Source organism: Glycine soja, chromosome 2, assembly GCF_004193775.1.
Source record: "Glycine soja cultivar W05 chromosome 2, ASM419377v2, whole genome shotgun sequence".
NCBI lineage: Eukaryota > Viridiplantae > Streptophyta > Magnoliopsida > Fabales > Fabaceae > Glycine > Glycine soja.
The window spans coordinates 11,143,356-11,171,086 of NC_041003.1; the positions used below are offsets into that span (position 1 = coordinate 11,143,356).

At 29.9% G+C, this 27,731-nt stretch overlaps 3 protein-coding genes, 1 long non-coding RNA gene and 1 pseudogene across 4 annotated transcripts; 3 read left to right on the forward strand and 2 right to left on the reverse strand.

The window, feature by feature from the left end:
- The first annotated feature begins 2,083 nt into the window (after positions 1-2,083).
- LOC114387137 (pentatricopeptide repeat-containing protein At2g20540-like) lies at positions 2,084-3,928 on the forward strand. The gene has a single exon (XM_028347274.1). It carries the CDS (start codon positions 2,167-2,169, stop codon positions 3,721-3,723), a length of 1,557 nt encoding a protein of 518 aa, XP_028203075.1. The 5' UTR covers positions 2,084-2,166; the 3' UTR covers positions 3,724-3,928.
- A 278-nt stretch (positions 3,929-4,206) lies between these two features.
- LOC114387148 (heparanase-like protein 2) lies at positions 4,207-7,753 on the reverse strand. The gene is made up of 9 exons (XM_028347282.1): positions 7,370-7,753; positions 7,219-7,255; positions 6,727-6,907; positions 6,365-6,519; positions 6,014-6,247; positions 5,714-5,903; positions 5,475-5,600; positions 5,161-5,260; positions 4,207-4,749 (listed from the first exon to the last, which is right to left on the reverse strand). Exons 1-9 carry the CDS (start codon positions 7,571-7,573, stop codon positions 4,435-4,437), a joined length of 1,542 nt encoding a protein of 513 aa, XP_028203083.1. The 5' UTR covers positions 7,574-7,753; the 3' UTR covers positions 4,207-4,434.
- A 4,948-nt stretch (positions 7,754-12,701) lies between these two features.
- Positions 12,702-16,247, forward strand: LOC114387173 (heparanase-like protein 2). Its single transcript, XM_028347311.1, has 9 exons — positions 12,702-13,085; positions 13,200-13,236; positions 13,548-13,728; positions 13,936-14,090; positions 14,208-14,441; positions 14,552-14,741; positions 14,855-14,980; positions 15,195-15,294; positions 15,705-16,247. Exons 1-9 carry the CDS (start codon positions 12,882-12,884, stop codon positions 16,017-16,019), a joined length of 1,542 nt encoding a protein of 513 aa, XP_028203112.1. The 5' UTR covers positions 12,702-12,881; the 3' UTR covers positions 16,020-16,247.
- A 278-nt stretch (positions 16,248-16,525) lies between these two features.
- LOC114387164 lies at positions 16,526-18,359 on the reverse strand (annotated as a pseudogene).
- A 4,178-nt stretch (positions 18,360-22,537) lies between these two features.
- LOC114387179 lies at positions 22,538-23,055 on the forward strand. The gene is made up of 3 exons (XR_003661255.1): positions 22,538-22,586; positions 22,698-22,823; positions 23,038-23,055. It is a non-coding gene; the product is annotated as an uncharacterized LOC114387179 (long non-coding RNA).
- Positions 23,056-27,731: the final 4,676 nt, after the last annotated feature.

The following is a 27,731-nucleotide window of genomic DNA, read 5'->3' on the forward strand; positions in this document are numbered from 1 at the left end:
AATTTTACATAATTAAAATTCACAATAGATAAATTTTTTTGTATATTTAAATTTTATTGTAATTTAAATTTATAATAAATAAATATTCATTAAAGGTCTAATTCATATTAAAATCTTTTTTTATTAACATATTAAAGTTTTTATACAAGTTTAACTTGTTTGATGTCTACATGGGCTGATAAGATCATAAACCATTCCATTGAGACAAACAATTCTATAAAAACAAAAATTATAATCTTAAAAAATGAGAAAGATTGTAACTTGAAAAATGACACAGCTGAAAAGATGAGAGTTTAAGTTTTATAAAATGGAATTTAATGGCTATAAACTAATAATGTAAGATTGTTTTATATCATCATCCAAGTATAAATTATGTTTTAAGTTACTTTGATATAATTATTTTTAAAAATTAACACACTCACCATGATGAGTTATAATTTGATAACCATCTAAAATTTCAGATGATTTTTTTTTAATTACACAAGGTTTGGGGAGTATTTTTCTTCCATTTTTAATTTATATTTTTTTAATTAGCCAATCTAGCTAGCATTGTTGTTGGATATAACTGAACATGTCTCTACAGATAAATTTTATTTAATATTTTAATTTGTAACATATTTCATGTGTTAACAACTTTTACGCATTTTATCATAGTATATACAGATAAATAACAACTTTTTATAACATATTCCATTATCACTGGCAACAACAGCTTTGAGGAGATTAACTGGAAAACACAACTAGTCTTTGGTGGTTTAAATTTGAGACTGAGTGATGTATATAGATAGGATCCGATCAATAACAACCCAACCATTGTTTTTAACTTACTTTGGTATATCTGTTTTTTTTTTTTTTTTAAGTTAACAAACTTATCATAAGTTATGATTGGATAATAATGTAAAAAAATTGAACCCTTTGTTTCTATTATTTGTATTGTAATATATAGAAATAAATCACAAAATTTGCATAAGAACAAGAGGTCAACTAATCAAATTAAACTAAGCTTGACAAGAGAAATTGAGTTCTTGAGAGATGTTTAACTAAAATAAAATATAAAAATCAGGGTGATGTATATAAATAGGGTCCAATTAAAGAGATTATGTTTTTACATAAGTTTGACTTCTTCCATCTCTACATTGGCTGATAAGATCATAAAGTGTTGAGACACAAAAATCTACATAAAACAAATTATAACCATATAAATGAAAGAAATTGTTACTTAAAATATGGCATAAAGATAAAAAAAATGTGAGTTTAAGTTTTATAAAATAGAGTTTAAAATGTAAAACTTGCTTAAACCGTGATTCATTCACAAATTATTGTTTCAAATTATTTTGATATAACTATTTTTACAAGTTAACAAACTTAGCATGATAAATTATGATTGGATAATTATATAAAAAAAATTACATTGTTAAATTTTATCATAATCCTAGCCATAGAATAAACTCATAAAATAATTACTTTTTTGTCAATCTTTTCTGTGTTGAAACAAATAACATAACAATATTTTTTCTTTTAATTTATAGTTTAAATAACATCTTGTGAGATTAAAAATCACCATAAAATATATATGAAATTATCATAGATTTTTTAACCCTCCCCAACAACCAAATTCATAAGGTTCTAAACATTGAGGAACCGGAATTGGAAATGGCGACGAATCCTATTCCAACCTCACAAAATTTAAACTAGCCACCCCAAACCCAAATGAAAACTTCAATGAACCAATGATTGATCCCCAAGCAAGCACCAACCCTGTACCGCAGTGGCGAAATCTCCGCTCCACTTGTGGTGGATTCCGCTACCATGAGTACAATCGCGAAGAACGTTGTGACAACTTTGGTGAACTAGATTTAGGTGAAAGCCTACTAAAAAAAATTAAAAATAAAACAAACATATTTACCAGAATTAAAATGAAAAAAAATATCAAAACAAGAATAAAAAATGTTAAATTATACAAATAAAAAATATATTTAAATCTTAAAATAATTTGATAATCAAATTTAATTAAATCTCTATCTAATTTTAATACTAAAAATGACTCTTTACTCAGAAATCATACAAGTAGACGTGAACATATAATTGCATGCTGACATGACAGCAATTGTTTCAATGTTGAACAAGTGAACTCGGTGATCTGAATGCATTTAGTTTCACCATCCCATGTCAAGTTGCGGCAAGAGATGCCTAGTACTGTTGGAAAAGTGCAAGAACGTGAATCACCTCAAGCAGGCCCATGCCCAAGTATTCACCACTGGCCTTGACACCAACACCTTTGCCCTAAGCAGGCTTTTGGCTTTCTGCTCCCACCCTTATCAGGGAAGCCTCACCTATGCATGCAGAGTCTTTGAACGCATTCACCACCCCACACTTTGCATATGCAACACCATAATCAAAACCTTCCTCCTCAATGGAAACTTCTATGGCACCTTTCACGTCTTCACCAAGATGCTACACAATGGTTTGGGCCCTGACAACTACACCATCCCTTATGTGTTGAAGGCTTGTGCAGCCCTTAGAGATTGTTCTTTGGGGAAAATGGTTCATGGGTACAGTTCAAAATTGGGTCTTGTGTTTGATATCTTTGTGGGCAATAGTTTGATGGCAATGTATTCTGTGTGTGGGGATGTGATTGCTGCAAGGCACGTGTTTGATGAAATGCCTAGGTTGAGTGCAGTGTCTTGGAGTGTGATGATCTCGGGGTATGCCAAAGTGGGTGATGTTGATTCAGCTAGGTTGTTCTTTGATGAAGCACCTGAGAAGGATAGGGGAATTTGGGGTGCCATGATTTCTGGGTATGTACAAAACAGTTGCTTCAAGGAAGGACTCTATTTGTTTCGTTTGTTGCAGTTGACTCATGTGGTTCCTGATGAGTCTATATTTGTGAGCATTCTTTCTGCTTGTGCTCATTTGGGGGCTTTGGATATTGGAATCTGGATACACAGATACTTGAATCGAAAAACGGTGTCGTTGAGCATTCGTTTGAGTACTAGTTTGCTAGACATGTATGCTAAATGTGGGAATTTGGAGTTGGCTAAAAGATTGTTTGACTCGATGCCGGAGAGAGACATCGTGTGTTGGAATGCCATGATTTCTGGTTTGGCTATGCATGGAGATGGAGCAAGTGCACTCAAAATGTTTTCCGAAATGGAAAAGACTGGGATAAAGCCTGATGATATAACATTCATAGCTGTTTTCACTGCTTGTAGTTATTCAGGAATGGCACATGAAGGTTTGCAGTTGCTAGATAAGATGAGTAGTCTGTACGAAATTGAGCCCAAGAGTGAACATTATGGTTGTCTAGTTGACTTGTTAAGCCGAGCCGGGCTTTTCGGAGAAGCAATGGTTATGATAAGAAGGATAACTTCTACCTCATGGAATGGCTCAGAAGAGACATTGGCTTGGAGAGCATTTCTGAGTGCATGCTGCAACCATGGACAAGCTCAACTAGCCGAACGAGCGGCCAAAAGACTCTTGCGGTTGGAGAATCATAGTGGGGTCTATGTTTTGCTTTCAAATTTGTATGCAGCGTCTGGGAAACACAGTGATGCCAGAAGGGTGAGGAATATGATGAGAAACAAAGGGGTGGACAAGGCACCTGGTTGTAGCTCAGTGGAGATTGATGGGGTTGTGAGTGAGTTCATTGCTGGTGAAGAAACGCATCCACAAATGGAGGAAATACACTCAGTTTTGGAGATATTGCATATGCAGTTAGACTAGAATCATTAGATTATTCAGGGTTCAACCAGTTCCTTTTGCTGCTTCACTAATTTGCAACATCAAGTCCAGTCGTTTAACACATTGGACTTGAAATTTGAAAAAGAAATACTCGTTAGACCAAAAAAGAAATGAAGTAATTTGTAAAATTTGTAGATTCATTACCCTTGTGCCGTTTAATTCAGTATAATAACCATCTTTAGTCTTATGTGTTTGACTTTTTTATTTTGAACAGTTTAACATGTAGAAATTTATCAAAACAATTTTTTAATCATAAATCACACTAATATTCCTAAAGTTTAGAAGAACTTCCTGAATTTATCTATTCCTACACTAATTTTTTTTAGTTATTTAAAAATATACATTAACATCTCCTTAGAGAGTGATGAATCTCATTCTTTCACGAGTAAAAACATATTTTATCATAATCATTTTCATTTTATCTTAATTTTCTCATTTTTATTCTCTCGTGAACCAAACAAGATATCAAGGAAAAGAAACATACATTATTAAATATATCTGTTTATTTAGGACATTAAACATATATTCCAAAAAACAAATGACCTAAAAAAAGAAGAAGAAATTGACTATAAAACTAGAAAAAAAGATTCTAAAAAAACATTAATGTAATTAGGCACCTAGACTAAAATGGATTAATGACCTAGCTAGGAAAAACATAAAGAGAAAATGATGCTGACAAATACTATAACCTAACTACATACACGCTGGTGCATTGAAACTCTTGCTATGCACGAACACAATTGAATCATGCTTCACTTTGACTGGAGAAGATGGATCAACCAGCTTTGGTTTCATTTCTGGGATGTGGAGTGACTGGGTCAGCACTAGTGGAGTTCCATTCAACAGCACCACCTTACTTTGAATGTTACCATCTTTGGGTGTCAAATGGTACTCTTCTCTCTGCGTGTTTTTAAAAACTACTTCCGGGTACAGATTCATATCATTGAGTAGTGATACTTCGAAAGTGGTGGAATTGGACATGTTTATGAGTAGCACGGCGATACCAGACTGAAAAGAAATGAACCACAAAAACCAAGATTAGGAACAAATTAATGGCATGAGTTAGATGAAAGAAAACTTGATTTTAATTTGTATGATTAGTTATTGTCAATTGACTGTAAGTGCTTTATGATACAAAAAAAAACATAGCATGCAAGGTTTAAAAAAACGTAAAGTTCTGCTTCCTTTGAAGCGCAACATTAAATTTTTTTAACCGTTCGCAATAGCAAGACGACCACAATTGGAGTGCATCGAATGCATTTATTCGCAATATCAACAAACACGACAAAACCAACCGATATTTAAAACCTTGATAGTATGATATAACCTAACCTGTGTATAAATACTTTTTTCCTCCTTTAACAAAGGCAATACAAAAAAAAAAAAAAAAAAAAAAGATTTTGAGATAAAAGAGCTTACCTCTGTCTTCGAGCAATGAACGTATGCACGCAAATATGGCGATCCTTCATGAGAAACAGAAAGCACTTTGCTTCCCATTAAGCGATGCCACAAAAGAGCTCTGATCAAATTAAAGGCATGCCGCTTAGATAGACATTTAAGCGTGTGCACACAAACAAGTCTTAATTTGATTGCTTACACTGTTTTATGATATTTTGTAGGATATTAATATGCCAAAGTTTTCTGTTAAATGAAACTATATATGATTGTTTCGTAGAATTAAACATTCATCTTTAGCAAATGCCTCTCACACACACATACGAACACTTACTTACCCATAATAATCTGGGTTAGGAATGAAGGTTGTGGTGTCTAGCAAACCATAGTTTCCTCCAACTAGTGCTTGTCTACAATAAACTTTGTGGTTGAAGGTTGATGTCATTCCCAGCTGGTCAAGGTACCTATAGTTATTCATTCAAATACATTGACATGTCAATGCAGATTTTGTAGAGGAAAGAAGAAAAAAAAGAGAGGCAGAAAAGAACTCAATTGATTTGCAGATTAATAGACAGACCAAAAGCCATTAACAAAAGTATTTGACACATCTTTGCCACCACTGTTATAGGCTCCACCAGATTCCCCAACCCATGGTCCTGACGACGGTTCGAATTCTTTCACTGCATCCGAGACATCTTTGAATGTTTGAGCAACTTGACTCAAATAATATGGGTCTTGAATCTTGTTGATAAGATCCTTATCATTACCTTCGTGTAGAATAATTTATATTACAAACCATTCACTAAGGCATATACACAAACAAGGTAGTGTAGTGCATGGTATTAGACAAACCCAAAAGGGAAGAATTTATACATACCAGAACCAAGGTTGTAAATGTGGTGAGTTACTCCATCAACCACACCGTGTCCAACATTCTGTAAGAAGCTATCAAACCATTCCTTACCATAGAAACCAGCAGGGCCTAGTACCTTTGGCCTTGTATTTGCATCTTGGTATAGTAGATTAACTGTTTTTCTGAGCTGAGTGATGTCTTTAGCATATTGAACACTGTCTATTCTGGCACTTACCCCATCAGCGCATAACTCATTTCCTGATAAGTAGTAAGTATATCACATGAAAAAACTTCATAAGTCATAATGCACCAAAGAAAATAAAAATTGTATGGACAAGTAATTCAAAGCTCCAATTTTTCAAAGGTTTTAGCAACCTAATTCATATGAATCTATATTGTATCCTTTCGAAATTGTGTACTCCATGAGATCTATGGCATTTGTTGGATCCCAGTCTCCTTTCCAGTTCTTCTTGTCCTCCTTGGAAGGTTTCTTTCCAGACAGAGCATTTAATCCAAAAGTGAGTTTCACCCTGCAAAAGGGGAAGAAAAAAAAATTATATAGTGACATGCATGGTCACATCAAGAAAAAGTAGGGCCAGCCCAAGGCTACATACATTAACAAAAATGTCCAGCATATAACTCTCTAATTTAAAGCAAAAAAAATTATTTATTTTAGTCTCAAATTTATATAAGTCTCACTCACGGATGAACTGAGAAAAAAGATGTTAAAATAGTACCCAGTTTTGTTGAAAAAGTGATTTATTTCATCCCATTTCTTCTTGGGAAGGCAGCCTTTGCTGAAACCAAAGAGACCATCATTTTTCTTTTGAAAAAGGGGGCATTCCCGTTGTTTCCCAAATTGGTAAACAAGCCAATCTTCGAGTGAACCTCCTAGTCTGATCCTCAAGGGATTAAATGCTGAAAAAAATTTGCCAAAAGAATTAGATCTTTAAGTGATATATAATATGGAAATGGAACATCAATTATTTCCACTTGTTGCTGTAATTTTAATCTACATCATAATATATAAACAAGTCCATGGACAAATCAAACTTCCATTTCTAACCTCTTCAAGGGAGTGAGGATGAGAATTGAAGATAAAAAAATTTAATTTAATACAAAAGCTTTTGAAGATCAAGTATCGTATCTTTCAAGCATCCCTCAAAAGGCTAATAATTAACAAGCTTTCACGGTTGACTAAGACTTAGAATTAAGAAAAAGGAGCATACCCTTGACGGCATTTAAGAAAATATCATTATACAAGTCCTGCAAACATAACATTGGATGATTGGTAAGATGAAAAAATATATGCATAATGTTTGCTTGATGGTAAATGCTAAGTGTCAGATTGAGAAGTCAAACCACCAAAAAAATATATACCAGATTGAGAATGCCTGCATTTCCCCAAGGACAATCGTTGTAGTCACACTTGTTAGGAGGCCACCAATCTAGAGTCGCACAGATAAAGTTTTCATCTGTGGTAGCAATGCTTGTCACCCCTTTCACTCTAAGGTCCACATCTTTAGCTGAAGATGTGGAAAATAATAAAAGGAGAACACAACATATGGTTGTTTTCACATTCATGGTCAATGAATACTTAAGAAATTAAGAGAAGAGGGAAAAAAGCACACAAATTCTCTGCCTCTTGTCTATGCTACTTATAGAGGTATAGAGGTAGGAAATTTTTTTGTTTTGTTTTCTGTTCACCAAGCTGGTAACATATTCCACGATTCTGTATTTAACCGGTAACAACTTTTAGTTAGAGAAATAACTCGATAATATATCCCATGGTGTCTGGTTGCTAACAATTTTTACTATACTGTTATTAGTTTAGATTCAGAACATAGGAGATCTGTAACTAACTTTCCACTGTATAATTCAAATACTAAAAAGATATCTCACTAGAATCTAGATAAGCTCAACTAATCAAGTCAATACAAGTCTTGATGAGAGGACTGAGGTCTTTAAGAGATCTTTATAAAAATATATAACTATATATAAAATAAATTATTTCATTTTTAATATAAAATAATATGCATAATTTACAATGATAAAGAAATTTATATGCATAGACATTCACCAATAAAATTTGTAGTAGATACTGAGTATTTTTTATGTGTACTCTGAATAACAATGAGCAAAGTGGATGTCATGGTACGTGGATGGTGTGTATGTAAGGAGCACTATCTCGTCCACTATAGTGCTGATGATGATGCAAGGTTCAATCCCAACCAGGTTATGTACTCCGTGATGTGACCACCCTAATCTAGTATATGAAATTCTTTTTACTTAAATAGAATTTAGTAAAGAAGGAAATATATTGAAAATTATTTGGCATTAAATATATTTCATGATTTTAATATAAACTTAACATAAATAATTTAAATTATGACTTAAAGTTCAACTACTTTCAAGATGTAACGAGGTTATCACCCTTACTAGTCCATTCCAATGTAATTATCTTTCTGGGTTGTTTACACATACCCATAAAATAATAATAAATAAATGAAAGAAGATACTAATTTTACAAAATTAACTTTATACCATTATTAATTTTTTATAAACATGTTATTTATCACTAATATTATAAAAATATAAGTGAAAGAAAATAATTAACATTAGATTGAAAAATCTAAAAATGATAATTACTTTTGATGATTGATTTTTAATTACACACTCGTTACAATGGGTTGGAGGGAATATTTTTCTTCCATCTATATTTTGTTTAATGATAATATTATTAAAACAATCATATAAAATCTATATTTTTTTAGAAGAGTTGGCCATAACTTTTTAGTCAACCTAGCATTGTTGTTAAATATAATTAGAACATGTCTCTAAGTAAATCTTATTTAATATTTTAGTTTGTGCCCTACACATGACAAATGACCTAGAGAAAAAAAAATAGAGAAATTGACTATAAAACTTTTAAAAAAAATTCTAAAACAAAACATTAACAAGGTACCTAAGTAAAAGGGATTAATGACCTTGCCGAAATGATGTGTTTCCTTGATACTCAAATGTATGGTCCCCCCATATAACATCTTTTAATATTCTAAAGCACATCTCTTATTTTACTCTCAATTATTATAAAATAATTATTTAAAAAGTTAATAAATTTATCATATTGTAATTATATGAGTATATAAATTTTTTTACACGGTTAGCGTATAAGTTTCTTCTCAATAAAATTACTATTCTCCATGATTGATCACCTATGTGTAACAATTTTCTCAATAAATTTTTTTCTCAATATAAATTTAAAAAGTTTGATTTGATTAGTGTATAAAGATATATTAAAAAAACTCTTATAAGTGTTTATAGCTAGGACAAAAAATTGTTTTAAAGAAAAATTATTCCAACTCAGCTACGCTATTACCTTGTATTTATTTATATATATATATATATATATATATATATATATATATATATATATATATATATATATATATATATATAAATCATTTTATAAGAAGAAACTAATAATTATAACCAAATGATGAAATGCATGTTGGGTCATCATCAATCCTTCACCATTCACTGTTCTTTACCTGACGCTTTTTCTAATGCAAATTTTGTGATCTATTTCTATATATAGAATACAAAATAAAAAGTTAAATTCACATACTCTTCACCCTCTTAATTCGGTATAGTTTTTTTTATAGGAAGAAAGGGTCAGATTTTATATTTTAAACTCTATTTTATAAAACTTAAACTCACATTTTTAGCTTTATGTCATCTTTTAAGTAACAATTTTTTTCATTTATAAGATTATAATTTGTTTTATATAGATTTTTTGTTTCAACGGTTTATACTTACTAGCCAATGTAGAGATTGAAGAAGTTAAAATTTTATAAAAAAACATAATCTTTTTAATAAGATCCTATTTGTATATATCATCATCCCATTTTTATATTTTATTTTATTTAAACATCTCATAAGAACACTCAATTTCTCTTATCCAAGCTTAGTTTGATTTGATTAGTGAGCCTCTTGTTCTAATGCAAATTTTGTGATTTATTTCTATATATTAGACTACAAAATAAAAAGTTAAATTTACATTGTCTTCACTCACTTAATTAGGTTTAGTTTGTTTTTAAAACTAGTTATATGAAAGTAATTTAAAACAATTTTTTATATCCTATCACATTTTTATATTTTGAACTTTATTTTATACAACTTAAACTCACAATTTTTTTAGCTTTGGGTCATATGTTCATAACAATTGTTAAATATAATTAGAACATGTCTCTAAATAAATCTTACTGAACATATGACCCAAAGCTAAAAAAAAATTGTGAGTTTAAGTGGTATAAAATAAAGTTCAAAATATAAAAATGTGATAGGATATAAAAAATTGTTTTAAATTACTTTCATATAACTAGTTTTAAAAATAAACTAAACCTAATTAAGTGAGTGAAGACAATGTAAATTTAACTTTTTATTTTGTAGTCTAATATATAGAAATAAATCACAAAATTTGCATTAGAACAAGAGGCTCACTAATCAAATCAAACTAAGCTTGGATAAGAGAAATTGAGTGTTCTTATGAGATGTTTAAATAAAATAAAATATAAAAATGGGATGATGATATATACAAATAGGATCTTATTAAAAAGATTATGTTTTTTTATAAAATTTTAACTTCTTCAATCTCTACATTGGCTAGTAAGTATAAACCGTTGAAACAAAAAATCTATATAAAACAAATTATAATCTTATAAATGAAAAAAATTGTTACTTAAAAGATGACATAAAGCTAAAAATGTGAGTTTAAGTTTTATAAAATAGAGTTTAAAAGATAAAATCTGACCCTTTCTTCCTATAAAAAAAACTATACCGAATTAAGAGGGTGAAGAGTATGTGAATTTAACTTTTTATTTTGTATTCTATATATAGAAATAGATCACAAAATTTGCATTAGAAAAAGCGTCAGGTAAGAACAGTGAATGGTGAAGGATTGATGATGACCCAACATGCATTTCATCATTTGGTTATAATTATTAGTTTCTTCTTATAAAATGATTTATATATATATATATATATATATATATATATATATATATATATATATATATATATATAAATAAATACAAGGTAATAGCGTAGCTGAGTTGGAATAATTTTTCTTTAAAACAATTTTTTGTCCTAGCTATAAACACTTATAAGAGTTTTTTTAATATATCTTTATACACTAATCAAATCAAACTTTTTAAATTTATATTGAGAAAAAAATTTATTGAGAAAATTGTTACACATAGGTGATCAATCATGGAGAATAGTAATTTTATTGAGAAGAAACTTATACGCTAACAGTGTAAAAAAATTTATATACTCATATAATTACAATATGATAAATTTATTAACTTTTTAAATAATTATTTTATAATAATTGAGAGTAAAATAAGAGATGTGCTTTAGAATATTAAAAGATGTTATATGGGGGGACCATACATTTGAGTATCAAGGAAACACATCATTTCGGCAAGGTCATTAATCCCTTTTACTTAGGTACCTTGTTAATGTTTTGTTTTAGAATTTTTTTTAAAAGTTTTATAGTCAATTTCTCTGATTTTTTTTCTCTAGGTCATTTGTCATGTGTAGGGCACAAACTAAAATATTAAATAAGATTTACTTAGAGACATGTTCTAATTATATTTAACAACAATGCTAGGTTGACTAAAAAGTTATGGCCAACTCTTCTAAAAAAATATAGATTTTATATGATTGTTTTAATAATATTATCATTAAACAAAATATAGATGGAAGAAAAATATTCCCTCCAACCCATTGTAACGAGTGTGTAATTAAAAATCAATCATCAAAAGTAATTATCATTTTTAGATTTTTCAATCTAATGTTAATTATTTTCTTTCACTTATATTTTTATAATATTAGTGATAAATAACATGTTTATAAAAAATTAATAATGGTATAAAGTTAATTTTGTAAAATTAGTATCTTCTTTCATTTATTTATTATTATTTTATGGGTATGTGTAAACAACCCAGAAAGATAATTACATTGGAATGGACTAGTAAGGGTGATAACCTCGTTACATCTTGAAAGTAGTTGAACTTTAAGTCATAATTTAAATTATTTATGTTAAGTTTATATTAAAATCATGAAATATATTTAATGCCAAATAATTTTCAATATATTTCCTTCTTTACTAAATTCTATTTAAGTAAAAAGAATTTCATATACTAGATTAGGGTGGTCACATCACGGAGTACATAACCTGGTTGGGATTGAACCTTGCATCATCATCAGCACTATAGTGGACGAGATAGTGCTCCTTACATACACACCATCCACGTACCATGACATCCACTTTGCTCATTGTTATTCAGAGTACACATAAAAAATACTCAGTATCTACTACAAATTTTATTGGTGAATGTCTATGCATATAAATTTCTTTATCATTGTAAATTATGCATATTATTTTATATTAAAAATGAAATAATTTATTTTATATATAGTTATATATTTTTATAAAGATCTCTTAAAGACCTCAGTCCTCTCATCAAGACTTGTATTGACTTGATTAGTTGAGCTTATCTAGATTCTAGTGAGATATCTTTTTAGTATTTGAATTATACAGTGGAAAGTTAGTTACAGATCTCCTATGTTCTGAATCTAAACTAATAACAGTATAGTAAAAATTGTTAGCAACCAGACACCATGGGATATATTATCGAGTTATTTCTCTAACTAAAAGTTGTTACCGGTTAAATACAGAATCGTGGAATATGTTACCAGCTTGGTGAACAGAAAACAAAACAAAAAAATTTCCTACCTCTATACCTCTATAAGTAGCATAGACAAGAGGCAGAGAATTTGTGTGCTTTTTTCCCTCTTCTCTTAATTTCTTAAGTATTCATTGACCATGAATGTGAAAACAACCATATGTTGTGTTCTCCTTTTATTATTTTCCACATCTTCAGCTAAAGATGTGGACCTTAGAGTGAAAGGGGTGACAAGCATTGCTACCACAGATGAAAACTTTATCTGTGCGACTCTAGATTGGTGGCCTCCTAACAAGTGTGACTACAACGATTGTCCTTGGGGAAATGCAGGCATTCTCAATCTGGTATATATTTTTTTGGTGGTTTGACTTCTCAATCTGACACTTAGCATTTACCATCAAGCAAACATTATGCATATATTTTTTCATCTTACCAATCATCCAATGTTATGTTTGCAGGACTTGTATAATGATATTTTCTTAAATGCCGTCAAGGGTATGCTCCTTTTTCTTAATTCTAAGTCTTAGTCAACCGTGAAAGCTTGTTAATTATTAGCCTTTTGAGGGATGCTTGAAAGATACGATACTTGATCTTCAAAAGCTTTTGTATTAAATTAAATTTTTTTATCTTCAATTCTCATCCTCACTCCCTTGAAGAGGTTAGAAATGGAAGTTTGATTTGTCCATGGACTTGTTTATATATTATGATGTAGATTAAAATTACAGCAACAAGTGGAAATAATTGATGTTCCATTTCCATATTATATATCACTTAAAGATCTAATTCTTTTGGCAAATTTTTTTCAGCATTTAATCCCTTGAGGATCAGACTAGGAGGTTCACTCGAAGATTGGCTTGTTTACCAATTTGGGAAACAACGGGAATGCCCCCTTTTTCAAAAGAAAAATGATGGTCTCTTTGGTTTCAGCAAAGGCTGCCTTCCCAAGAAGAAATGGGATGAAATAAATCACTTTTTCAACAAAACTGGGTACTATTTTAACATCTTTTTTCTCAGTTCATCCGTGAGTGAGACTTATATAAATTTGAGACTAAAATAAATAATTTTTTTTGCTTTAAATTAGAGAGTTATATGCTGGACATTTTTGTTAATGTATGTAGCCTTGGGCTGGCCCTACTTTTTCTTGATGTGACCATGCATGTCACTATATAATTTTTTTTTCTTCCCCTTTTGCAGGGTGAAACTCACTTTTGGATTAAATGCTCTGTCTGGAAAGAAACCTTCCAAGGAGGACAAGAAGAACTGGAAAGGAGACTGGGATCCAACAAATGCCATAGATCTCATGGAGTACACAATTTCGAAAGGATACAATATAGATTCATATGAATTAGGTTGCTAAAACCTTTGAAAAATTGGAGCTTTGAATTACTTGTCCATACAATTTTTATTTTCTTTGGTGCATTATGACTTATGAAGTTTTTTCATGTGATATACTTACTACTTATCAGGAAATGAGTTATGCGCTGATGGGGTAAGTGCCAGAATAGACAGTGTTCAATATGCTAAAGACATCACTCAGCTCAGAAAAACAGTTAATCTACTATACCAAGATGCAAATACAAGGCCAAAGGTACTAGGCCCTGCTGGTTTCTATGGTAAGGAATGGTTTGATAGCTTCTTACAGAATGTTGGACACGGTGTGGTTGATGGAGTAACTCACCACATTTACAACCTTGGTTCTGGTATGTATAAATTCTTCCCTTTTGGGTTTGTCTAATACCATGCACTACACTACCTTGTTTGTGTATATGCCTTAGTGAATGGTTTGTAATATAAATTATTCTACACGAAGGTAATGATAAGGATCTTATCAACAAGATTCAAGACCCATATTATTTGAGTCAAGTTGCTCAAACATTCAAAGATGTCTCGGATGCAGTGAAAGAATTCGAACCGTCGTCAGGACCATGGGTTGGGGAATCTGGTGGAGCCTATAACAGTGGTGGCAAAGATGTGTCAAATACTTTTGTTAATGGCTTTTGGTCTGTCTATTAATCTGCAAATCAATTGAGTTCTTTTCTGCCTCTCTTTTTTTTCTTCTTTCCTCTACAAAATCTGCATTGACATGTCAATGTATTTGAATGAATAACTATAGGTACCTTGACCAGCTGGGAATGACATCAACCTTCAACCACAAAGTTTATTGTAGACAAGCACTAGTTGGAGGAAACTATGGTTTGCTAGACACCACAACCTTCATTCCTAACCCAGATTATTATGGGTAAGTAAGTGTTCGTATGTGTGTGTGAGAGGCATTTGCTAAAGATGAATGTTTAATTCTACGAAACAATCATATATAGTTTCATTTAACAGAAAACTTTGGCATATTAATATCCTACAAAATATCATAAAACAGTGTAAGCAATCAAATTAAGACTTGTTTGTGTGCACACGCTTAAATGTCTATCTAAGCGGCATGCCTTTAATTTGATCAGAGCTCTTTTGTGGCATCGCTTAATGGGAAGCAAAGTGCTTTCTGTTTCTCATGAAGGATCGCCATATTTGCGTGCATACGTTCATTGCTCGAAGACAGAGGTAAGCTCTTTTATCTCAAAATCTTTTTTTTTTTTTTTTTTTTTTGTATTGCCTTTGTTAAAGGAGGAAAAAAGTATTTATACACAGGTTAGGTTATATCATACTATCAAGGTTTTAAATATCGGTTGGTTTTGTCGTGTTTGTTGATATTGCGAATAAATGCATTCGATGCACTCCAATTGTGGTCGTCTTGCTATTGCGAACGGTTAAAAAAATTTAATGTTGCGCTTCAAAGGAAGCAGAACTTTACGTTTTTTAAACCTTGCATGCTATGTTTTTTTTTGTATCATAAAGCACTTACAGTCAATTGACAATAACTAATCATACAAATTAAAATCAAGTTTTCTTTCATCTAACTCATGCCATTAATTTGTTCCTAATCTTGGTTTTTGTGGTTCATTTCTTTTCAGTCTGGTATCGCCGTGCTACTCATAAACATGTCCAATTCCACCACTTTCGAAGTATCACTACTCAATGATATGAATCTGTACCCGGAAGTAGTTTTTAAAAACACGCAGAGAGAAGAGTACCATTTGACACCCAAAGATGGTAACATTCAAAGTAAGGTGGTGCTGTTGAATGGAACTCCACTAGTGCTGACCCAGTCACTCCACATCCCAGAAATGAAACCAAAGCTGGTTGATCCATCTTCTCCAGTCAAAGTGAAGCATGATTCAATTGTGTTCGTGCATAGCAAGAGTTTCAATGCACCAGCGTGTATGTAGTTAGGTTATAGTATTTGTCAGCATCATTTTCTCTTTATGTTTTTCCTAGCTAGGTCATTAATCCATTTTAGTCTAGGTGCCTAATTACATTAATGTTTTTTTAGAATCTTTTTTTCTAGTTTTATAGTCAATTTCTTCTTCTTTTTTTAGGTCATTTGTTTTTTGGAATATATGTTTAATGTCCTAAATAAACAGATATATTTAATAATGTATGTTTCTTTTCCTTGATATCTTGTTTGGTTCACGAGAGAATAAAAATGAGAAAATTAAGATAAAATGAAAATGATTATGATAAAATATGTTTTTACTCGTGAAAGAATGAGATTCATCACTCTCTAAGGAGATGTTAATGTATATTTTTAAATAACTAAAAAAAATTAGTGTAGGAATAGATAAATTCAGGAAGTTCTTCTAAACTTTAGGAATATTAGTGTGATTTATGATTAAAAAATTGTTTTGATAAATTTCTACATGTTAAACTGTTCAAAATAAAAAAGTCAAACACATAAGACTAAAGATGGTTATTATACTGAATTAAACGGCACAAGGGTAATGAATCTACAAATTTTACAAATTACTTCATTTCTTTTTTGGTCTAACGAGTATTTCTTTTCAAATTTCAAGTCCAATGTGTTAAACGACTGGACTTGATGTTGCAAATTAGTGAAGCAGCAAAAGGAACTGGTTGAACCCTGAATAATCTAATGATTCTAGTCTAACTGCATATGCAATATCTCCAAAACTGAGTGTATTTCCTCCATTTGTGGATGCGTTTCTTCACCAGCAATGAACTCACTCACAACCCCATCAATCTCCACTGAGCTACAACCAGGTGCCTTGTCCACCCCTTTGTTTCTCATCATATTCCTCACCCTTCTGGCATCACTGTGTTTCCCAGACGCTGCATACAAATTTGAAAGCAAACATAGACCCCACTATGATTCTCCAACCGCAAGAGTCTTTTGGCCGCTCGTTCGGCTAGTTGAGCTTGTCCATGGTTGCAGCATGCACTCAGAAATGCTCTCCAAGCCAATGTCTCTTCTGAGCCATTCCATGAGGTAGAAGTTATCCTTCTTATCATAACCATTGCTTCTCCGAAAAGCCCGGCTCGGCTTAACAAGTCAACTAGACAACCATAATGTTCACTCTTGGGCTCAATTTCGTACAGACTACTCATCTTATCTAGCAACTGCAAACCTTCATGTGCCATTCCTGAATAACTACAAGCAGTGAAAACAGCTATGAATGTTATATCATCAGGCTTTATCCCAGTCTTTTCCATTTCGGAAAACATTTTGAGTGCACTTGCTCCATCTCCATGCATAGCCAAACCAGAAATCATGGCATTCCAACACACGATGTCTCTCTCCGGCATCGAGTCAAACAATCTTTTAGCCAACTCCAAATTCCCACATTTAGCATACATGTCTAGCAAACTAGTACTCAAACGAATGCTCAACGACACCGTTTTTCGATTCAAGTATCTGTGTATCCAGATTCCAATATCCAAAGCCCCCAAATGAGCACAAGCAGAAAGAATGCTCACAAATATAGACTCATCAGGAACCACATGAGTCAACTGCAACAAACGAAACAAATAGAGTCCTTCCTTGAAGCAACTGTTTTGTACATACCCAGAAATCATGGCACCCCAAATTCCCCTATCCTTCTCAGGTGCTTCATCAAAGAACAACCTAGCTGAATCAACATCACCCACTTTGGCATACCCCGAGATCATCACACTCCAAGACACTGCACTCAACCTAGGCATTTCATCAAACACGTGCCTTGCAGCAATCACATCCCCACACACAGAATACATTGCCATCAAACTATTGCCCACAAAGATATCAAACACAAGACCCAATTTTGAACTGTACCCATGAACCATTTTCCCCAAAGAACAATCTCTAAGGGCTGCACAAGCCTTCAACACATAAGGGATGGTGTAGTTGTCAGGGCCCAAACCATTGTGTAGCATCTTGGTGAAGACGTGAAAGGTGCCATAGAAGTTTCCATTGAGGAGGAAGGTTTTGATTATGGTGTTGCATATGCAAAGTGTGGGTGGTGAATGCGTTCAAAGACTCTGCATGCATAGGTGAGGCTTCCCTGATAAGGGTGGGAGCAGAAAGCCAAAAGCCTGCTTAGGGCAAAGGTGTTGGTGTCAAGGCCAGTGGTGAATACTTGGGCATGGGCCTGCTTGAGGTGATTCACGTTCTTGCACTTTTCCAACAGTACTAGGCATCTCTTGCCGCAACTTGACATGGGATGGTGAAACTAAATGCATTCAGATCACCGAGTTCACTTGTTCAACATTGAAACAATTGCTGTCATGTCAGCATGCAATTATATGTTCACGTCTACTTGTATGATTTCTGAGTAAAGAGTCATTTTAGTATTAAAATTAGATAGAGATTTAATTAAATTTGATTATCAAATTATTTTAAGATTTAAATATATTTTTTATTTGTATAATTTAACATTTTTTATTCTTGTTTTGATATTTTTTTTCATTTTAATTCTGGTAAATATGTTTGTTTTATTTTTAATTTTTTTTAGTAGGCTTTCACCTAAATCTAGTTCACCAAAGTTGTCACAACGTTCTTCGCGATTGTACTCATGGTAGCGGAATCCACCACAAGTGGAGCGGAGATTTCGCCACTGCGGTACAGGGTTGGTGCTTGCTTGGGGATCAATCATTGGTTCATTGAAGTTTTCATTTGGGTTTGGGGTGGCTAGTTTAAATTTTGTGAGGTTGGAATAGGATTCGTCGCCATTTCCAATTCCGGTTCCTCAATGTTTAGAACCTTATGAATTTGGTTGTTGGGGAGGGTTAAAAAATCTATGATAATTTCATATATATTTTATGGTGATTTTTAATCTCACAAGATGTTATTTAAACTATAAATTAAAAGAAAAAATATTGTTATGTTATTTGTTTCAACACAGAAAAGATTGACAAAAAAGTAATTATTTTATGAGTTTATTCTATGGCTAGGATTATGATAAAATTTAACAATGTAATTTTTTTTATATAATTATCCAATCATAATTTATCATGCTAAGTTTGTTAACTTGTAAAAATAGTTATATCAAAATAATTTGAAACAATAATTTGTGAATGAATCACGGTTTAAGCAAGTTTTACATTTTAAACTCTATTTTATAAAACTTAAACTCACATTTTTTTTATCTTTATGCCATATTTTAAGTAACAATTTCTTTCATTTATATGGTTATAATTTGTTTTATGTAGATTTTTGTGTCTCAACACTTTATGATCTTATCAGCCAATGTAGAGATGGAAGAAGTCAAACTTATGTAAAAACATAATCTCTTTAATTGGACCCTATTTATATACATCACCCTGATTTTTATATTTTATTTTAGTTAAACATCTCTCAAGAACTCAATTTCTCTTGTCAAGCTTAGTTTAATTTGATTAGTTGACCTCTTGTTCTTATGCAAATTTTGTGATTTATTTCTATATATTACAATACAAATAATAGAAACAAAGGGTTCAATTTTTTTACATTATTATCCAATCATAACTTATGATAAGTTTGTTAACTTAAAAAAAAAAAAAAAACAGATATACCAAAGTAAGTTAAAAACAATGGTTGGGTTGTTATTGATCGGATCCTATCTATATACATCACTCAGTCTCAAATTTAAACCACCAAAGACTAGTTGTGTTTTCCAGTTAATCTCCTCAAAGCTGTTGTTGCCAGTGATAATGGAATATGTTATAAAAAGTTGTTATTTATCTGTATATACTATGATAAAATGCGTAAAAGTTGTTAACACATGAAATATGTTACAAATTAAAATATTAAATAAAATTTATCTGTAGAGACATGTTCAGTTATATCCAACAACAATGCTAGCTAGATTGGCTAATTAAAAAAATATAAATTAAAAATGGAAGAAAAATACTCCCCAAACCTTGTGTAATTAAAAAAAAATCATCTGAAATTTTAGATGGTTATCAAATTATAACTCATCATGGTGAGTGTGTTAATTTTTAAAAATAATTATATCAAAGTAACTTAAAACATAATTTATACTTGGATGATGATATAAAACAATCTTACATTATTAGTTTATAGCCATTAAATTCCATTTTATAAAACTTAAACTCTCATCTTTTCAGCTGTGTCATTTTTCAAGTTACAATCTTTCTCATTTTTTAAGATTATAATTTTTGTTTTTATAGAATTGTTTGTCTCAATGGAATGGTTTATGATCTTATCAGCCCATGTAGACATCAAACAAGTTAAACTTGTATAAAAACTTTAATATGTTAATAAAAAAAGATTTTAATATGAATTAGACCTTTAATGAATATTTATTTATTATAAATTTAAATTACAATAAAATTTAAATATACAAAAAAATTTATCTATTGTGAATTTTAATTATGTAAAATTAAATATTTTTCATGTGTAGTGCACAAACTAAAATATTAAGTAAAATTATTTTAGAGACATGGATTTATTTAAAAGTTTTGAGAAAGAAAAATCACATGTAGAATAAACATAATGATAAAAAAAATTATATTTGATTGAATTAAGTTTAAATTATTGAAATGATAGTTAATGTAATTTATGATAATAAATTTTGACCGTAAATAAATATAATAAATTTTGAAATTAAAGATATTTAATGCATCAATTGATTATCAATCAAACATCAATGTAGTAGTGTTAATTATTTTTTTCATATATCAATATATTCTTTATACAATATGATTATCAAGTCTTTTAACCATTACGATGTGTTAACATTTCTTATATATATATATATATATATATATATATATATATATTTTCATAATATAAAATGTGACATGGGTAGAGATTTAATTTATATTTTTCATTCAAAGGACTAGGTTTGTGTAATTTAAAAACAGAAGGATTGAACTTGTTAAAACAAAGGTACGCCAACAGAAATGTACCAAAAATACAATACATAGGGTAAAGTAAAAAAACAACAAAAAGTCTGTTGCATCATTCCCCACTTGTCAATAATAAAATAATAATAAAATCAATTCCATGGTTGGATCTTTCTCTGGGTTCTTAGGTGGATCATATTTATATACATTGTTCCATTCTTATATTTTATTTAAACGTGTTTAAAAACTCAATTTCTTCTATCCAAACTTATATTGACTTGATTAGTTCACCCCGGCACAGGTGATTGATTTATCTGAACATCTCTTTTTTTTTTCTTTTTCTTCCCACTAATGGTGTATAAAGGGATAAAATTTTGTATAAGTTGTTAAAGGTTGAATATATGTTACAAACATTAGACCAAAAGAAAAAAAATTGCTAGGTAGTATAAAAAACACACAGAGAACAAGTACCAAGGATGGTAGCATTCGGAGTGATGAGACGCTGTTGTTGAATGGAACTCCATCCGTGCTGACCGGTCACTGGACCCAAAGCTGGTTGATCCATCTTCTCCAATCAATTTTGTTGTGCATAACAAGAGTTTGAGTGCACCAGCATGTAGTTAGTGGTTGTCATGCACATTTAGTATTAGTCAGCAAGCAAGCAGCGCATCATTTTCTTTTCATATTTTTTCTAGCTAGGTCATTAATCCCTTTTAGTTTAGGTACCTTATAAGGTTTTGTTTTAGAATTTTTTTTTTCTAGTTTTATAATCAATTTCTTTAGTTTTTCTTTAGGTCATTTGTCATGTATAGTGCACAAACTAAAATATTAAATAAAATTTATGTAGAGTCATGTTCTAATCATATTTAACAACTATGCTAACTTGACTAACAAGTTTTAGCACAACTTTCCTTAAGAAACATAGATTTTATATGATTGTTTTAATCATATTATTCTTAAAAAAATATAAATTAGAAATGGAAGAAAAATACTCCCTCCAATCCCGTGCCAATCCAGTGTAACAATTATGTAATTGGAAAAAAAATATCCAAAATAATTATTATTTTAGTTTTTTCAATATAACATTAATTATTTTCTTTCACTTATATCTTTTATAATATTAGTGATAAATAACATATTTATAAAATAATTAATGATGATATAATGTTAGTTTTATAAAATTAATTATTACTCTCCTTCATTTTTATTTTATTTTTTTTATAGGTATAAACAACCTAGGACAATAATTATTTTGGGATGAAAAAATGACTAGAGGGATGACCTCGCTACATTTCGAAAGGAGTTAAACTTTACATCATAATTTGAATTATTTATATTAAATTTATACTAAAATCATGAAATATATTTAATGCCAAATAATTTTCAATATATTTCCTTCTTTAAAAAAATTCTATTTAAGTAAAAAAAAAATTCATATATTAGATTAACTCGTTACACACACCATGCACCTTAACATGATATGCACTATACTAGATCCTAGTTAGATGTTTTTTAAAATTAAAATCATACAGTGATAAGTTAGTTACACCGAGATCTCCTCTCCTTTAAATCTAAACAAATAAAAAATTACTTTTTTCAACTATATAGGATATACTAACTTAGTATAACAGTGGTGGCAAAGATGTGTCAAATACTTTTGTTAATGGCTTTTGGTCTGTCTATTAATCTGCAAATCAATTGAGTTCTTTTCTGTCTCTTTTTTTTCTTCTTTCCTCTACAAAATCTGCATTGACATGTCAATGTATGTGAATGAATAACAATAGGTACCTTGACCAGCTGGGAATGACATCAACCTTCAACCACAAAGTTTATTGTAGACAAGCACTAGTTGGAGGAAACTATGGTTTGCTAGACACCACAACCTTCATTCCTAACCCAGATTATTATGGGTAAGTAAGTGTTCCTATGGGTGTGTGAGAGACATTTGCTAAAGATAAATGTTTAATTCTACGAAACAATCATATATAGTTTCATTTAACAGAAAATTTTGGCATATTAATATCCTACAAAATATCATAAAACAGTATAAGCAATCAAATTAAGACTTGTTAGTGTGCACATGGTTAAATCTCTATCTAAGCGGCATGCCTTTAATTTGATCAGAGCTCTTTTGTGGCATCGGTTAATGGGAAGCAAAGTGCTTTCTGTTTCTCACGAAGGGTCGCCATATTTGCGTGCATACGTTCATTGCTCAAAGAAAGAGGTAAGCTCTTTTATCTCAAAATCTTTTTTTTGTATTGTCTTTGTTAAAGAAGGAAAAAAGTATTTATACACAGGTTATATCATACTATCAAGGTTTTAAATATGGTTTTGTCATGTTTGTTGAGCGCGAATAAATGCATTCGATGCACTCCAATTGTGGTCGTCTTGCTATTGCGAACGGTTAAAAAAATTTAATGTTGTGGTTCAAAAAAATTAATGTTGCCCTTCAAATCAGGAAGCAGAACTTAACGTTTTTTTAACCCTCGCATGCAATGTTTTTTTTTTTATCATAAAACACTTACAATTAATTGACAATAACTAATCATACAAATTAAAATCAAGAAGTTTTTTTTCAATCTAACTCAATGCCATTAATTTGTTCCTAATCTTGGTTTTTGTGGTTCATTTCTTTTCAGTCTGGTATCACCGTGCTACTCATAAACATGTCCAACTCTACCACTTTCGAAGTATCACTCCTCAATGAGAATCTGTACCACCCGGAAGTAGGATTAAGAAACAGAAACACGCCGAGAGAAGAGTACCATTTGACACCCAAAGATGGTAACATTCAAAGTAAGGTGGTGCTGTTGAATGGAACTCCACTAGTGCTGACCCAGTCACTCCACATCCCAGAAATGAACCCAAAGCTGGTTGATCCATCTTCTCCCATCAAAGTGAAGCATGATTCAATTGTATTTGTGCATAGCAAGAGTTTCAATGCACCAGCGTGCATGTAGTTACAGTTAGTTATCATGCCCTTACATTAATGTTTTTTAGAATCTTTTTTCCTAGTGTTATAGTCAATTTCTTTGGTTTTTCTTTAGGTCATTTGTTTCTTGGAATACACGTTTGGCTCGTGACTAGATGTTTTTTAGTTCCTATCAAATTTATTAAGACCTTATATAAATTTTAAGATAAATATTTTACTTTAAATGAAAAAAAAAATATTAAATATTTTTGTTAGCATATAAGATTTTTTTTAATAAATGACTTTTTTACTTTATAAGAACTAAAAAATGGTCGGAACGATTAACCATAAGTCATAGCGTGTAGTTCTTTGAGGAGGTTATGTTGGAGAATGTGAGTGTCAAATTATTACTATTTCTAAGGGAAAAATAATTATTTTAAAAGAAAAACTGAAAGAATAATAAATACTATAACAATTGAAGTTGAGATCAATTATAATAATTAAACAATGTTTAACATTGAAATTGAAGATGAAATTTGAAAATGAACGGGAAGGATATCATGAATACCAAAACAGATCTGCGAGAAGTTAAGCCTAGAAGTCACACCTTTAGCAAGATCGATGCACATGGGGCAGAATAATATTTTATGAGTTTATTCTATGGCTAGGATTATGATAAAATTCATTTAATTCAGAATTATAATGAATACGTGTCTAAATTAATCTCAATCATAAATTTATATTAAAATGTATATTTGTTATTAGAAAATGCAAAAGAAATAATTTTGGGAATGGAAAAAAATAAGTAGGTTCTAAATTGGTATAATTTAGATATTTTTGTCATTTTATAAAGTTTTTTTTCATCTCTCATAGTTTTCTTGATATTATGAGAATAATTTTCAATAAGTTATACAATATTGTTTTTATTTCTTTTTCATATGTTACACATCGGTGATAACTCATGGAGAATAGTAATTTTATTGAGAAAAAGTTGTATACTAACTGTGTAAAAAATTTATATACTAATAGTGTAAAAAAATTATACTAATAGTATTTTTCATATGGTAAATTTGTTGGCTTTTTAAATAATTATCTTAAAAGTAATTCAAATGATAATTTGCGGTTGAATAAACATTAAATCCAATTTTATTTAACTAGTAAACCTCTAGATTAGTTTTCAAGATGAAAATTAAACTACATTTAATAATAAAATGAAATTATAGAATATAAATTTAAAAAATATAAATAAAAAAGTTTAAAAGTAATAAAAAAAGGAATATACCCATTCAAAATTTAAGAATTATATCTCTACTATAATAAGATATACTTTATGAATAAAATGGACAAATATGATTAACAGAAAGAGTAAAATAAGAGATGTACTTGTTATACTTTATCCTATCTAGGTCTGGAGACAATAAATTCCTATTAAAAAAATTAAAAGGATAAAATAAATTAAATTTTTATATAAACTAAAATGAACTTATGCTAACTTTTAAAGAAAGTATGCTCCATTTAGCATAAGTTGATTTTAAATTGTGAAAAAATCTCAGTACATAATGGAAAAATTTATCCGAACAAAATCTTAATATAAAAAAATCTTTCTCTCTTTTATAAAGATATATTAAAAAAAACTCTTATAAATGCTTATAGATAGGACAAAAAATTGTTTTAAAAAAAATTATTCCAACTCAGAGAAGCTATTATCTTCTATATATATATATATATATATATATATATATATATATATATATATATATATATATATATATATATATATATATATATCATTTTAGAAAAGAAAAAAAACTAATAATTATAACCAAATGATGAAATGCATGTCCGGTCATCATCAATAGTTCACTCTTCTTACCTACCTCTTGTTCTAATGTAAATTTTGTGATTTATTTCTATATATTAGAATACAAAATAAAAAAAGTTAAATTTACATTCTCTTCACTCTCTTAATTAGGTGTAGTTTTTTACATAAAAGAAAAAAAAAATCAGACAATGCAATTTTTTTACATGATTATCCAGTGATAATTCATCATGGTACATCTCTCCAAACTTGAATTTCTCTTGTCAAGAGAAGAGGAAAAAAAAAAGCACACAAGTTGTCTAACTCACTGGTAATACTACTAGCAATTTTTTGTTGTTTTTTGTTTTTTGTCTGTTCAGTTAGTTAAACCTGTAATGGATATTCCATGATTGTATTTAACGTTATCAACCTACCTTTAGTTAGAGAGAAGATTAACAACTTTGACTGTATTCAACCTGTCTTGTTGTTAACAACTCTTACTACACTGTTGAAAAAAAAAAAGATTTTTATTTGTTTAGATTAAGAAAGGGGAGGAGATCTGTAACTAACTTTTCACGGTATAATTTTAATTTAACAAAATATCTAACTAGAATCTAAACAAGGTCAACTAATCAAGTCAACATAAACTTTGATAAGAGAAATTGAGGTCTTAAGAGATAATTATAAATATATATATATATATATATATATATAAAATAAATTGTTTCATTTTTAATTAAAAAAGAAGCTTGTATCCATGGATATTCATCCATGAAAGTTGTAGTAGATATTAGTATTTTTAGTGGGTATACAAGCTTAGTTCCTTGATAGATGTCCAGTGAGTAACTTTATAAATAACAACTACAATATATTCCATGGGTTTCAACTAATAACTCTGAGTAGTAGATTAATTGGAAGGTTGAAGCTTGGAGGAAAAACATTGTTACTTAGAATATGAGACGGAGCATTAGAACAAACAAGAACTGTTCATGTAAATTTAACTTTTTATTTTGTATTCTAATATATAGAAATAAATCATGAAATTTGCATTAGAACAAGAGTGACTTATTGATTGATTACGACCGAATATGCATTTCATCATCTGGTTATAATTATTAGTTTTATTTAAATGATTTCTTTATATATATATATATATATATATATATATATATATATATATATAAATAAAGATAATAGCGTAACTGAGTTGGAATAATTTTTTCTTTAAAACAATTTTTGTCCTAGTGAGCATTTATAAGAGTTTTTTTTATATATCTTTATAAAAGAGAGAAAGATATAATTTATTTTAGGTTATACAAAAATTTAATTTAAAATCAACTTATGCTGAATGGAGCATACTTCTTTATAAGTTTGCATAAGTTCATTTTAGTTTATACAAAAATTTAATTCATTTTATTCTTTTAATTTTTTTAATAGAAATTTATCATCTCCAAACCTAAATAGGATAAAGTATAACATTTGTTAGTATTCTAGAGGACATCTATTATTTTACTCTTTCTGTTAATTATATTTTTCCATTGTACTCCTAAAGTATATCGCTTATTTTAGTATATATATAATTCTTAAATTTTGAAGGTGTATATATTCCTTTTTTATTACTTTTAAATTTTTTATTTATATTTTTGAAATTTATATATTTTTTAATTTTATTTTATTATTAAATATAGTTCAATTTTCATCTTGAGAACTAATCTAAAGGTTTACTCGTTAAATAAAATTGAATTTAATGTTTATTCAATAAAAAATTACCATTTAAATGACTGCAGAACATGATCAAAGGCAAAAATGTTAGGATTACATCTCTGGAACAAGTGCTGAACCAGAAAAACAAGATCGGATGAATATGAAGCATGGTAAGATGAAATTGCCTAGTCTAAGTCTTGCTTATGGACTCCAAGATGAAACTGACTGTTGAGAGGTATAAAGCACTACTTGTGACTAAAGGTTACACTCAGTCTGGGTGTAGAAGTTTGGCACTATGAGAATACTTTTGTCGCTAGCAGCAAATCAAGATTGACCTCTTCTACCATTTGATGTGAAAAATACTTTCCTACATGGAGAAATCTTAAAAGAAATTTATATGGATTC